We start from the raw sequence: 14,901 nt of genomic DNA, 5'->3' as shown, positions 1-14,901 counted from the left end.
TTTCATGAGCAGCAAAGGGCTCACCTTTCCTGAACTGGAACAGCCAGAGTGGCATTGTCCTTCCCGGTTACTCCCCTGACCGTCGATCCAACCCTGTTAAATGTGACTGCATTTGCAGGTGTAAGTCAACCTGATCTTGAGCTGGAGCTGGCTGACATAGCCGACAAAGATATATGGGTGTCCAAGTTCAAACGCTTGACAGGTGATCTCGAAGATGTTTCTCGTCAGAAGGCCACTCTTGCTCAAAATCACAAATGGAGTGATATTGACAACCTTCCAAGACCAGACAAACTTGTGTTTGAAACATGGAATAGCCTCCCCGACACCTACATAAACATGAAGAAATATGCGTTTGGAGTCCTGTCCGTCTTCGGATCCACATATGTATGTGAGCAGCTATTTTCCACCATGAACTTTGTTAAAAACAAACACCGCTCACGCCTCACTGATGACAGCTTACAGTCCTGCGTAAAGATGAAAGTGACTTCCTACAGCGCTGATTTGGAGACGCTGTGCGCAGAGGTTCAGGAGCAGGAGTCCCATTAACCAGGTTAAATAAATATTTATGCAGACATTTAGAAAATATTTATTTTTCATGTGAAATAGTTTAATAGTTCATGTTTAAATTCAAGTCAAGGCTCCGATACACGCCCCAAAAGCCCAATTGCGATATGATGTCGGCTCACGGCATTTTTTGTTTGTATTATAATATAATGCCATATATGCTGTATTATCAACCTTTCATTTCATTTGAAAGAGACCCTTAACTTGTTGTGTTTTTTTATTAGTGTTTAAGAAATCAAAATGTGTTCACTACATGAATACAATTCTTTTTTCTCTGCGGCACTTCATGGATTTCATAAGCAACACACTATACTTGTTTATACAAAGCGGAAAGGTAAAATAATAATAGTAATAATAATTATAATAATAACAAACTATATACAGTCTTATCTTCATTTTAGATGTCAAAAAGTATTTGCGGCTCTCAGTGTTTTTTTTTCTGTGAAAACCGGGTCCAACTGGCTCTTTGAGTGTTAAAGGTTGCCGACCCCTGCACTACAGTCTTTTAGAACACACACCTGCCGCCCCCCCTCAGAGGCCCAGACAGGCCCTCAGCTGGTCCAGCGTGAGGCCCCGGTCCCCGTCCCTGTCACAGTACTGGGAGAACTTCTTGGCACAGCGCCGTGGGCTCAGCTTCCGGCGCAGGAAGTGACGGAGAGGTCGAGCCTCGCTTTTGCTCAGAACCCCGCTGGAGTCCAGGTCCAGCTGACTGAAGTGCCAGCGCAGCACCCCCTCTGGACGGGAGGACTCAATGGGCTCCCGAGCAACAGGGGGGAAAACGCCAGGGGAGGAGGGAGAGGGGGCGGAGGTCGAAGTGTTGAAAGATGAAGAGGGAGTGCTGGAGGGAGGTGTGTCTGAGGCTCTGATGGAAACAGACGGGACAAAGTTAGGTAGGGGAGAGGTTCAGGGACACCAGACTACACCGGAGGACTCCCCTGAAAATCTGAGTCTTTGCATCTGAAGTATATAACATGCACTTCCCTGAATGTATACTTTTATTTTCTGTTTTATTTTGTTATTATTATTATAGATTTTTTCACTGAAGAGAGGACTTTAGTGCTCAAAATATAAGGAAACTCCAGTATTATTCTTCCGTTCTCAGAAATATTTTTTTAATGGGTGACCATTTGTGTTATTTTCTGCAGCGATGTTCAGGATTACCCCGCGGTGCATCAGATAACTGTGGATACATTTTGGTTTGTTACAATTCTTACAAGACTGCTTTTCAGCCAAGTGTAAATTGTTGTTTATTGAATTGGTATTGGTTGCAATAAATCATGAGTTTTCTATTGTTTTAATTTTTGATGTAATGTACAATTTGTATTTTTTATTTTATGTCGCCAACCAGTGCCTTTATTGTAGAGACAGTTTGAAACGGGTAGACAGAGGATATGACATGCGGCAGATTCTGAGAGAACTGAGAGGGTTGGAGCAAATCAACCTAAAGATGAACCATCTGAATTTAAAGCTGAAATGAGATTAAAGTGGAGACCCCAGCAAGCGTCAGGACGAACAGAGATCATCTTTAGACACAAGTGATCAGATTCATGGAAAACAGAGCCGACTCTTTTCACAGTATTGCTGCAGATAAATATCAGACAGGAGGACATGGCAGACTGCTGAAACAGAACATCTCCATACAGCTCCTGGGATCCTGATCAGTTAGAGAGCAAGAGAAAACACAGCTTCAATTTTCTGTATCAGACCAAAAGAAAAACAGACCTGGAATTAAAAACACCAAGTTATCAGGAGGAAACACATGAGAGGTAGCTCGCAGCAATGCTAAACAACATCACAAGGCTCTGTTTTACTGTAACACGGGAATAACAGAGAGGGGATGGTAAAACTATCAAAAAAGGTGAGAAAAAAAAGGATGTTAAGAAGATGAAAAAGGGAGTCAGAGAGGGGGACATCTGTAAATGAGCTGAAAGACACAGATAGAGGGAGTGAGTAAAGTACTGCATCCTGGTTGGCTAAGAGAGTACAATGAAAACAGATGGAGCTGTTCTGTTCTGTTATTCCAACAGTTTCCATCACTTCATCAGAATTCGATCAGGTCTGTGGTGTTCACTGGCATTTGAAATTGGCTTTCATTTGGCTTTCTGAGCAGACTCTCAGCAGGGCATCAGACCAGAGGAGGGGGAGTGGAAATGAGAATGATTTGCACTGTGGAGTTTTTAGAGGGGCCATGGAACATTTATTTGAGTGAGCCTTGTTTGTGTTGCTGACATAGACGTTTCTGCAGAATGCAGAGGTAAGAGGTGATGTGCAGTAACTGAGGATAGGGAGGGGCATCAGAAAGTAGCTGAGTATTTCTCTACAGTGTTCGTTGGAGTTGCTGGGCCCACAGCCTGTAAGTACAACAGTTTAATCTGATAGCTTTAGCTATAGCAGCTGAGCCAAGGATAGCACGGTGTTTGCTACTCAACTTCCTCAACAGCTCCACAGTTAAACCCCGGCAGTCAAAATTCTTTGTTTCAAATCCACAAGCAGTAGTGGAAGTTTACCTATAGGTTGTGACACTGAATTGCCAGATTGGCACAAACAAGTGGGGATTTTATCCTTTGCAGACCATTCCCATGTTTATTTTATAGGTTTTGGATATTTGGCTGTATCGATTTATTTTGTCTTTTGTCTTCCTTTATTTTTTTGAGAAGGATCATTATCTGTTTTATTGTTTTTATTATCACAACGTTTCCCTCCTTGTGTCTTAACACTATTTTATGTTGTTATGCTGCATGTGTTCAAAAAAGGTCTTAACATCTGACCTGAGGTGAATTTCTTCTTGTTGGTTTTAGTTTGTGGGATGTGCCCTACTGCACCTGCTGTATGAAATGTGCTATATAAATAAAGCTTTATTATTACATGCACAGTAACCTATAGAACACAGTACAGCAGCAGCCCCTAACTTGTAAGTGGGCCGCCAAATAATTCACAAAACATTATGATTTGTGTGGAAACATATCATTATTAAGATTCTTTTTTTGACGTAAAGATTTTTAAAAAACTTACATTTAAAGTTGATGGTAGGAACCACATTGATTGGCCGGTTTTGGTCTGACCCCGTTCTAGCTTGCTAAAAAACAAACGTCCACAGGTAAAAATATCAAAGTGTATATGTAAGGGATGATGTGCAGCGAGGCGGTCATTATGGGGAAAAGAACCCCCGACAGGTGGATCGGGGAGAGCGACAGAGCAGACGGCCCCTCACTTTTCAGTTTCTCATGTCTGTTTGTTACTGATGGCCAGCTCCTTTTCTAATTCAAATAAAAAGTACGCACTACTTTATTTAGCCTACGTATTGTTTATGGTTGAATGTGGGCCGCAACTTTTTTTTTGATTCTTAAGTGGGCCCTGAGTTTAAAAAAAGGTCTGGAACCGCTGAACTACAGGAAAGGGAAGCCCCAAAAAGCATAACAGGGCCTCTTTATATAAATTATAAGCAACTATTCATACAATTCTGGGCATTGTTTTTCATTTAGTTTGTCATTTAAACACTTATTATCACGTTGCACAATTCAAAGGTGACTTGGTGCTTTATCTCTCGTGCATTTCCACAGCAAACCACATGCTGCGTCCCTTCACAACGAGCCAGTTTCATTCAGAGCATGTCCTTACCTTGTAAACACTCGATCAACAAACTCCAATAGCTCACCTGATTTATAGTAAATCATTTTTGTCTTTGCAGTGAAGCTGTAAAGGTCTCTGCACCTGCTGGGCTGTGCAGAGGACAATTAGCGAGTTAGACAGTACATAAACTCACCTGTAGGGACTCAGAGTCCCAGCATGCTCTGCTTCCAGCTGCAGAGCTCTGACCAGACTTTGTAGGAGGTGCTTCTTCCGAGCACCTGGACACCCTGCAGAACAGATCATCTGTCAAGCACTTGTCCAGCCAGCTGTCCTTAGCTGTTTCAACAGTGGCGTTTTCTCCCAGAGGCCAAGGGAGGCGTGGCCTCCTCATTTATATTCGATAAAAAAATATCCATGAGTTGGGATTCATGACGCACATTTTAGGTTCCAAATATGCCGTGTTTAATTCCCTGATGTCATGTTTTTCTTTGAGCGAGCAAAACAGCGCCCCTATAGGTGAAATACTGCCATCTAAGGAGGCCCGTTTAACTTGGCCTCCACTACTACTAAGGGTTTTAGCCAATCAGATTGAAGCTCGGCTTGTCACCGAACGCTCATCAAGGTCAATCAAACTGTAAAAATTAAAAAAATGAGGAGGCTACCTTGTACGTGCCTCCTACACTAATACGTAAGTACGTAACCACACACAACCATGCTGTTGCTAACCGTGAAGGAAGGTTAGAAAGTAAGAATGGATGGCGACGGAGACCCAGAGTTTTTTCTGAGAAACGATTTCACTAAACTACCGTTTGAAATTCAGTTAAAAATAAAACAGAAGGGTAGGTCCACTCCGAATCTCGACCTTACTCAGGGAAGAGCTAAAGGAAATACCCGGACGTTTTGTGAAGGGAACTACACGAGAACGGACTGGCTAACAGGGAGTGTAATCAGTGGCGGTGCGTCAATAGTGGGCGCTTGGGCGCCGCCCACCCTGACTTTTTGAGTTAAAAAACATTATATATACAACATAATTGAAATAAGAAATGTACCGTGTTTATGGGTTAAATGTGTATGGGAGACCACTGTCAAGAACCGCTAAAATGTGTCCGGACATAATATATTGCCATTCGCCTTTTCTGAGAATAGGCAGGTCGGCTACCGTCCGTGGGCGCCGATAACATGGGAGTCTATAGGAGAGCTTATACTTTTCTCAGTCATTTTAGCAAGGATAGCTTTTCATTGGGGGATGAAACTTAGATCTGTGGGCGCAAATCTTTGCGCCCACAGCCAATGGCATTGTTTCTTAGTTCAATGTGACATTCTTAGATACGCGATTGGACTATTTCGGCGAATCAGCATCGTTATCATTCCCTAACCACAAGCGTAAAGAGCAGCACCGTAGCTAGCTGAAACTTAGATTGAGTGAATATGGCGACATCGATGGCTGAGAACTCCGTGCAAGCTCTACTTAAAACACCGTTTCATCGACTATCAGATGTCGAAAAGAAGAAATTGAAAGACTTGGGACCCGAGCGTCCGGATTTAAACATTCAACAGACGACCACTGATCGCGGGAGAACCTACACTCGGACTTTCTCCTCAAACTTGTATGCTAAGCGGAATTGGTTAGCTGGTTGTACAGTGAGCAATGCCTTTTTTTGTTTCCCTTGTCTGTTATTTCAAAGTCCTGGGACTGAAACACTTTGGACTACAACCGGGATGAAGGATCTAAAGCACTTCACACAAAAATGTAAGAAGCACGAATGTGGCCGCAGCCACCTAACCAACTGTCTTAAGCTAAACCTCTAAAAAAGTGCTATTTAAACCGTGCCGCCCAACTGCGCCCCCCCCAAAAAAATGTTCACCAGCCGCCACTGAGTGTAATGCTAAATTGTCTTTTCTGCTGGCCATGCCTCTTGTTTGACCGCTCCAGCACCTTGAACAACCCATGGACAACGACAGGATTTGTTGATCTGAAAAACCTCTCGCGGGGAATAGAGAGGCATTCAAAGTCCCGTGGTTATATAACATCCGAACTCAAACTCAAACTTTTTGGACGAGTGAGGATAGATGAGGCACTAGATCAAGCGGCTGCAATAAGTGTGTCAAGACATAACCAGCAGGTGGGGAAAAATCGTGCCATTTTAAAGAGACTGATTGTGGCTGTGGTGTACCTCGGATGCCAAGAGCAGGCATTCCGGGGTCATGATGAGTCTGCTAGCTCTAGCAATAAGGGGAACTTTGTGGAACTTGTTAATTCTTTTGCTGAGTTTGATATTAACATGATGGAACACCTAGCCACTGCTACGACATTCGTGGGTATGTCAAGTACAATCCAAAATGAAATAATTGAGAGCATTGATCATGTCATTCAGGAGGAAATAAACAAGGAGATAAACACATGCGAATTCATAGCAGTCGAAGTAGATGACACCACGGACATATCTTGCAAGTGCCAGTTGACTGTCATCGTTCGCTACGTTAATGCCAAGGGTGAGATATGCGAGCGCTTTCTTGGTTTCTTTGACGTCAGTGCAAAAAGGGATGCTCAAGCCATAGCCGATGTGACAATGAGGGCAATTGCAAACTACAGTCCTGAGACAAAGCTCATCTGTCAAACGTATGATGGAGCGAGTTGCATGAGTGGACAACGCGGCGGGGTACAGGCCCTGGTCAAGACGAAATGCCCACACGCTTTGTTTATTCACTGCTATGCACATAAGCTGAATTTAGTTTTGGCTAAGGGGACAAGCAACGTTCAAGAATCAAAGCTCTTTTTCGCCGATCTCGACTGTTTCCACAACTTTTTCAGCCGTTCGAGTAAGCGGACATCTGTACTCGCTGACTTGGATAAAAGTATACGCGTGCCTGGTGGAAGTACGACGCGGTGGAATTTCAAGAGCCGGGCTGTTCATGCAGTACATGAGGGGCGGACATCGTTGATGATCGCGTTTGACCGGATCGCGACTGAGCCTGGTTGGGATAACGATGCAGTCTCACAGAGCTCTTCTCTGAAACAGAAACTTAACGACTTTGATTTCATGTTCATGCTTGCGATTTTCCAAACAATTTTCGGCCTCACTGAACCATTGTTCCAGATACTCCAGAGCAAAACGCTGGACATCAGACAGTGTGATGAACGAGTGACCGGCACTCTGAATGCTTTGAAGGCTCTCCGAAGTACTGAAACATTCAGCCGCCTGTATGAGAACACAGTGCAGACTGTTGGCATACCCAACGAGCGACGCAAGCGAAGCCGCCCGGCCTGGAGGGATTTTGATGTAGGTGCCAGTATGGGTGGGGATCTAGCGGACACTGGCTCCACTGATTCTTATCACCGCATTTTTTTTCAAATTCTGGATAACATTGTACAGCATATGACACTGAGATTCCAAGATATGATAAATCTGAGTTTCTTCCGTGTGCTGGATAATGCAGTGTTTAAGACTTACTCAGAATCAGGGTTCCCTAGCCGTGACATTTCTCAGTTGATTGAGACCTACCCAGTTTTTGACGAGCAGCGACTAAGAAATGAACTTCAGGTAATCTATGCGGATCCACTCTTTCACAAACCACCTGCTGAGCTGCTAACCATGCTCATAAAAGATGAACTGACCTCTTCTTTATCTGAGGTTTGCAAACTGCTGAGGCTGATGCTCACCATACCCGCTACAAGCACGTCTGCAGAGAGGTCATTTTCCTGCCTGAAAAGGATTAAAACCTTCCTAAGAAACAGTTGTGCACAGGAGAGACTTTCCCACTTGGCAAAGATATCAATGGAATCATCCATAATACGAGCACTGAGGTCCCATGGGGATCTGTATGACCGGGTCACAGATCATTTCGCCACCATTAAGGATAGGAGAATGGCATTTCTCTACAAATAGTGAGTAAGCTTACTTTATTTCTTTACGCAGTGTGACAGCCGAGGCTTTCACTTTAGCATCCTGCGGACAGCGGTGTGAACCCGTCAGAGACTTTTAGAATGTGAGGCCACCTGTAGGCTACAGTTCAGTGTATTATTGAGATTACAAATATGGGTGTAAGGTTTTGTGTTGTGTTGTGTTGTGTTTGTTTAAGCTTGTTGCGATATGGTGTCAATAAATAGCAGCAGCTGCAATCATTTGTCCTGATTTATTTATGCTACTTTTAGTCACATTGTTGACATGGGTATGACGTCATTCAGTAGCTTACGATCTCTCTGGCCTCCTCTGTAAAATTGGCCACGCACCGCTACTGTGTTTCAACCCCTCCCCTTAGGAGCGGGACCAACTGCAACATGTCTTAACGTATTCACAGAATTCTTCCTACCTTTGTGATGATAAAACTGAAAGGTCGCATTTACCAGGCAGAGGTTTCTCCCTGTACCTCCTGTCTGTGGGTGCCACCTCTGCCCCAGTGCACTCTGGGATGCGGTTCCTGCATTGAAACAAAAAAAAGAGCAACTGATCTCATACACTTATAAAGTCGAAACTTTTCTGCTGACTCTGATTTGCAGGAAAAAGAAAACAAGTCTTTAAACTTCTAATCTATGAACTCATTGATCGATTAAAGGTTCTGTGGGATGTGAGGTGTAGTTGCAGTGACTGCATAAACTGTCCCGAGAAATGTTCCTTATTTCCATATCTGATTTTCTGAAATCTGCAAAAGCAAAATAAATGCAAATGTATATTGATTTTTTGTCAGCATATCAGTTTCTGTATTTATAGTTTACGGTTTTATTTTGAAATGTTTCTTGTTTTGTCTCTTCCTATCTTGTCTAGTTTACTTCCTGTCTTTAGTTTCCTCCTGTCTGATTGTCTGATCGTGCTCACCTGTTGCCCCTGTGTGTGTGTGTTTCTTGTCCTGTGATTACCCTCCTCTGTATTTAGTCTGTGCTTTCCTTTGTGTTCTTTGTCGTGTCGTCGTTGTCGTTGTTTACCTGTTCCCTGAACCCTTTTGGATATCCCTTTTTTAGCCTCCCTCTCCCACTGGTTTGTCTGAGTTTTAATTTGATACTTTTCCTTCATTTTACCTTGTTGATCTGCATTTTTGTTAACAGCTTTTTTATAAATAAAAGCTCGCCCTTTGTTACATTTGAACCACTGCCTCCTCTATTGCTTCTGCACCAGGGTCCTTCCCCTAAATCCTGACATTTTTTCTCTTTTTATGAGATTTAAATAAATGTAGTTGTGGAAATGTTGTGTTTGACTAAATACACATTATATGCACTTGGTTAAAATATATTTCCTTATTTAATTTCCACCAGAGATATTCTTCATGTCAGTAGGAAGGGGGGTATTATTAGGCCTCAGGGAGATTTCCTCACACCAGTGAACCAGAGAACACTCGGAACATCAGCATCCCTGATGAACCCCCCAGGAACAACCCGTCCGACTGCTAATTATACACATTTGTTCTTTGTTCTCCCCCCCAGGGAGCAGAGACAGTAATTACTGTAAAACTTGATGAAATGATTCTGTACATCAGTGCTTAATCACTGTATAAACTGGTCATGCCCATGAGAAGGGAGGAGGTGGAGAATAAGAAAAAAGAAGGGACAGAACTAACGGACGGTTACCGTGCCGCTGTCCGCCCTCACACACCAGCAGTAGCCTGTCGGGGCTGTAGCGGCCCTCTGCAGTGCATTCTGGGATGAAGAACTCTACCTGCCAGGGGGGTCGCATGTGAGAGAGTAGCCAGGCTCGCTCCCGCTCACACGTCTGAGGACTCTCTGTACACACACACTGCTCATTAGTAAGCCATTTTTACTGAATATATTACATTTTTAATATTCACGCTACACCTGAATCCTCCGGACAGTTTTTAAGCTAACTTCAAGCTTTTGCACAAATTATAAATGAATCACAGGCAGCTAAACATTGTGGATTAAATGTTCACGCTACACCTGAATCCTCCGACAACTAAAATAATATATTTGTATATACTGTCCTCTCTTTTATGAATTTTAAGACTTGCTTTTTTTTCATTGTAAAGTTCTGAATAAGTGAGGAAGAAGAGATGAGCAGATATTTTGAAGGGTTGTAAATCACAAGTTCCATCTTGATGTGGTATCATATCGAAACTCCCTCTGGAGGGAACAGAGGGATTTCAGCCTTTGCAGACCATTTACATGCACTAAAACCTATAGAACACACTAAAGGAGAGGGAAAACCCCAAATAGCAGAATATACTTCAAAGCAAGTCAAATAAGAAAAACACAAGGAGTAGAGAAATAAAGGATCATGTTGTTCACCGTACAGTGTCTGGTTCACCACTGTCTGAACATCAGGGATAAGGGGTGCTGGGATCTAACGGTGGACAGACAGGCCATGGCAAATTCAGAATAAAAGCATATTTTAAACATCAATATCAATACTGCAAGTTTTGATATGGACAAAGTGGGGAAGTAATACAAAGTGAGAGGTAAAATCAAACTAACATAAAATAAACTAAGTAAAAGCAATAAAATTACAGTTCATGCGTAGGTATATACAACAATACACACTGTGCAGTTAGCAGCATATATAAAAATAAAATAAGTATAAACTAAATAAAGTGATACAGTGGAATTGGATAAAGTGACATTTTGGCCTCAGGACGCGGTGTCTCCACTGTACGAGTGGAGGACAGAGGAGCCTCTTAAAGAAGAAGTTACAGGTCTGTGAGAGCCAGAAATCTTGCTTGTTTGTAGGTGACCAAATACTTATTTTACCGAGGAATTTACCAATTAATTCATTAAAAATACTACAATGTGATTTCCTGGATTTTTGTTTTCTCATTTTGTCTGTCATAGTTAAGGTATACCTATGATAAAAATTACAGGCCTCTCTCATCTTTTTAAATGGGAGAACTTGCACAATTGGTGGCTGACTAAATACTTTTTTGCCCCACTGTACGTTGAATGACCGGAGCTTCCTCAGGAAATAGAGTCGGCTCTGGCCCTTCTTGTAAACAGCCTCAGTGTTCTTGGCCCAGTCCAGTTTATTGTCCAGGTGTACTCCAAGGTATTTGTAATCCTGGACAACATCCACAGTCAAACCGTTGATGGAAATGGGTGTGGGGGCAGATTTCTTCCTGCGGAAATCCACCACCAGCTCCTTTATCTTGGTGGTATTGAGATGCAGATGGTTAGTCTCACACCACTTGACGAAGGAGTCCATGACACCCCTGTACTCCTCCTCCTTCTCCTTGCTGACACAGCCAACACTTGCAGAGTCGTCTGAAAACTTCTGCTGGTGGCAGGACTCAGAGAGGAACTGAAAGTCTGAGGTGTACAGGGTGAACAGAAAAGGGGAAAGAACAGGCTGCTGACCACAGTGTCAGACACACAGTCCTGCAGTCTGACATACTGTGGTCGACCTGTCAAATAGTCCGTAATCCAGGAAACCAGGGGAGGGTCAACCTGCAACCTGATCCTTACCCACATCTCTAAAAACGGGGGTACAAACGAGCTGATCCAGATTTGCTGCCAATATGACGTGATAACCGAAATGTGGGCTGGCTTTACATTGAACTCCTGGCAACGTCCTGCCCATGTGACACGTCCGAACCTATCGTCCCCCATATACAGTCGCGAGCTGAATCCTCAACACCTCTGTGTGTCTGTGTGTCCAGCAGGATGTCTGCAGGAGAGACTTAGAGTTGTTGTATTTATAATACATATAATGTCTCTACTCAAGTGGTAAACACTGGAGAAAGAATATGTCAAGCTATGTGCTGTATCAGAAACAATGTGCTGTATCAGAAACAATGCGCCACGTGTTTTAGTATCTCTTGTAGAAAACTCTCTTCAGAGGAGAGATCATGACGCTCCAAAGCGGCGTGGCCAGCAGCAGCTAGTTCATTTAAAGCTACAGCCACAGAATCAGGAATGAGGTAGAGGGGGAAGAGGCATGCTACAATGGGGGATCTGTTTGGTATTTTGAGCAAAACACTTCACAGACATGTTTTGTATAGATATGGCCTATAATATACTGTTCAAATATAGCATAATAGGAGACCTTTAAGCTGTGTGCAGGTTGTTGGAGGTTGTGTTACCTGTGTGTTTCCTGGGGTCTATTGTAGGTCCAGGTTCCCCGACCTCACCTGGAACAAGGGAAAAGAGTGAGTAACAGGAATGAGGTCAGAGGAGTCATCACAGAGAAGGAAAGCCTGTGAAGAATCAGAAGGGCGGGGGGATGTTGGCATGTGGAGCGCTCTGTGAGTGTTCCAGTTCCTGCAGGTGTGTGTGACACACACAGTACTGGGCCTTTCTCAATATGCGTTCTTGTCTGTACTAGTGTGCTCGTGTTCTTGTGAAACGTCATCTCTTGCTGCCCAAGTACTGTCCCAAACCCAAGTTCGCTTTCACCAAGAACGGATAAAGTTCCCGGATGTATTCCCGGAAATGTTCTGTACGCCCATTTTACCAAGGATGCATCGGATGCTAATTTGTGTTAACTCTGCAGCGAATATATCCCAGCATTCATTTCGGCATTCAAGCGAGGAGCGGAAAATTACTCGACACCATTGAACATCGGTACGTTTTTACTATTTTCGTATGCTATTTCATCACTACAAATTCACTTTGAGTCGAGAAATCAAGGGTTTAGATTTAAAATATTAGCAGTTTTACGAAAATCGATGGCGAATTCAAAATCTGCTTAAACGTTTTCGGAGTTGAGAAGCTCCACAATTGTGTTTTGCGCAATGCCAGCAAGTACGCATCGTCTCAAACCGCCAACAGCGCTCTGTGTGCTGGTCCACTTGCAAGTTCATTCTTCCAAGAACAACTCGCAAGAACGTTCTCCCCAAGTACACAAGTCCGTTCTTTGCATTCTTGGTATTGAGAAACGCCCAGCCAGGAACAGAGTAAAAAAAAGTGAAAAGGAGAAACATACTGAGTGTTACAGAGGATGTGCAGCACTGGGAAATATGCAAGAAGATTTATAGGATGTGAAGAATAAAAGCATTCAGAATGAACGCACAGAGCTATGCAGTGAAACCGTGTGATCTGTTTGGGATCACACATTAAAGCAGAATGCCTCAGTTTGGAAAATTTGAGCATTTTAGTTTCAACATGTCAACGTCAAATATGTGTTAAAGTTTTTCCTGAACAGCAGCAGGAGACTCATAGGAAGAGTAGAGTTTCATGGACTATCTATGAAAATGAATCCATGACAAAGAAGCCTTCAGAACGCAGCGCATCTGACCCATGCAGTTGGGGGTCCCATGGAGGACCGTGGTTCCGCTGATAGGCTTGCCGTCGGGCATGGAGCACCAGCAGTATCCCCTCTGGTTGTGGCACTGCACCGGTAGGAAGTGCGCGTCCGGACTGCACTCCGGCACGAAGACAGATGCCGGCTGCACACTACATGCGGTAATACGTATCCGATTTGACCGGAAGTCATTCAATGTCAATGGAGATCCGCACTCCGTATGCGATCAGCTCCGGTCGAGAGCGGTGCGGAAGAAACACCGCATCCGAGGCCCTCCGCATACGTTAAAAATATTGAACTCCTCCGGTCAACCGCAAAGCTCGACCGTACGGCTGGTAGGACCGGAAGTTGTTGTTGCTATGGTGCCAATAAACAAACGTAAATTACTTTGCTGTTACAATAATAAAAACAACATTACAAGTGTAATTGTGAATATTTTTCATTCATTATTTGAAGTGTAAATTAAATGCTACTGTATTTAATGTAAATAATAATTATTATTAATTATTATAATAATTATTTGAGTAGGGTCTCTCTTGTATAGCAGTATTTTGTAAATAACAACTGAATGCATATCCTGAAACAGGACATGACAGATGCCATAGGTCTATGTGGGTGTATGATATTTCTGTTCCACATATACAGTAACAGAATGATCTGCTCCATGACAGGAGAGAGCAGCATGCAATGGGGGAGATGCATGTCTGATTGTGTCTGTTCCACAATAAGCAATATGATCAGAGAGAGTTCAAACATAGATGGTCTAGAATGGAGTTTTGCACATGTTACATAACATGTGCAAATATCCATGCTCCCTCATACCAAAATAATTCACGTTTCATTCATTCACTCGGGACAGCTAAAACGATAGCTATGCTGCGCTAGCAGCGCTAGCTATGCTATCGTGACATCGGCGTCATAATAAACCAACCAAAAGATTTGAACGGACCTGTCTTGCCTGCCGTGCGTGCTACATCCTCCCACGCCATAGCTTTGATGTTTATATTTCTGTATCCCTCTGCGGACAGGTCGTACAGCACCCGGTGCCCTGAAACCGCCAGGATGATTTTCTCAGACCCGTCCGCCATGTTTTTTTTTTTTTTTTACCGGAGCCTCGACTTGTACGGATTATTTTTTTAGGTAGTACGGTGTCCACTAGATGGCGTATTCCGGCCACCGGAGTCATTTTCCGCATGTAGTGTGCAGCCGGCAAGAGGCTGCCAGGCTCACAGGACTAATGGGGGCCACGGCCTCCAGGGCCTGAGCCCGGGCCAGCTGACATTTGGACTGACTTAGATCTAAAGGGACATCAAGAGACAACATGTGCTCAGTAGTGGAAAGTAACTAAGTACATTTACTCAAGTACTATACTTCAGTACCATCGGAAATACTTTACATAGGTATTTACATTTTCAGTTACTTTATACTCCACAACAATTATTTTATACTTTTCAAGTACTAACCTTGCAGATTCAGATTTATAAAACTAAATATTATCAATTCATGCATTCTGATGAATTTTAACAGAAGATTTGTCATGCCCACTAGCCGAAAAAGTAACCAACACATTACTGCATCAGAAACGAAA

The 14,901-nt window shown here is 43.2% G+C and overlaps 1 protein-coding gene across 2 annotated transcripts; it reads right to left on the bottom strand.

Annotated features, from left to right (window-relative positions):
• Positions 1-1,085: 1,085 nt before the first annotated feature.
• Positions 1,086-14,508, bottom strand: LOC134880738 (SPARC-related modular calcium-binding protein 2-like). Of its 2 annotated transcripts, XM_063907796.1 has the most exons (6): positions 14,263-14,508; positions 12,154-12,201; positions 9,695-9,847; positions 8,446-8,553; positions 4,328-4,421; positions 1,086-1,426 (listed from the first exon to the last, which is right to left on the bottom strand). In XM_063907796.1, exons 1-6 carry the CDS (start codon positions 14,399-14,401, stop codon positions 1,096-1,098), a joined length of 873 nt encoding a protein of 290 aa, XP_063763866.1. In that variant the 5' UTR covers positions 14,402-14,508; the 3' UTR covers positions 1,086-1,095. The 2 variants fall into 2 exon arrangements, with proteins under 2 accessions (XP_063763866.1, XP_063763867.1); XM_063907797.1 differs by lacking the exon at positions 9,695-9,847.
• Between the last annotated feature and the right edge of the window lie 393 nt (positions 14,509-14,901).

The sequence above is a fragment of the Eleginops maclovinus genome, chromosome 18, assembly GCF_036324505.1.
Source record: "Eleginops maclovinus isolate JMC-PN-2008 ecotype Puerto Natales chromosome 18, JC_Emac_rtc_rv5, whole genome shotgun sequence".
NCBI classification, from domain to species: domain Eukaryota; kingdom Metazoa; phylum Chordata; class Actinopteri; order Perciformes; family Eleginopidae; genus Eleginops; species Eleginops maclovinus.
This window is presented reverse-complemented; position numbering and strand designations above follow the sequence as displayed.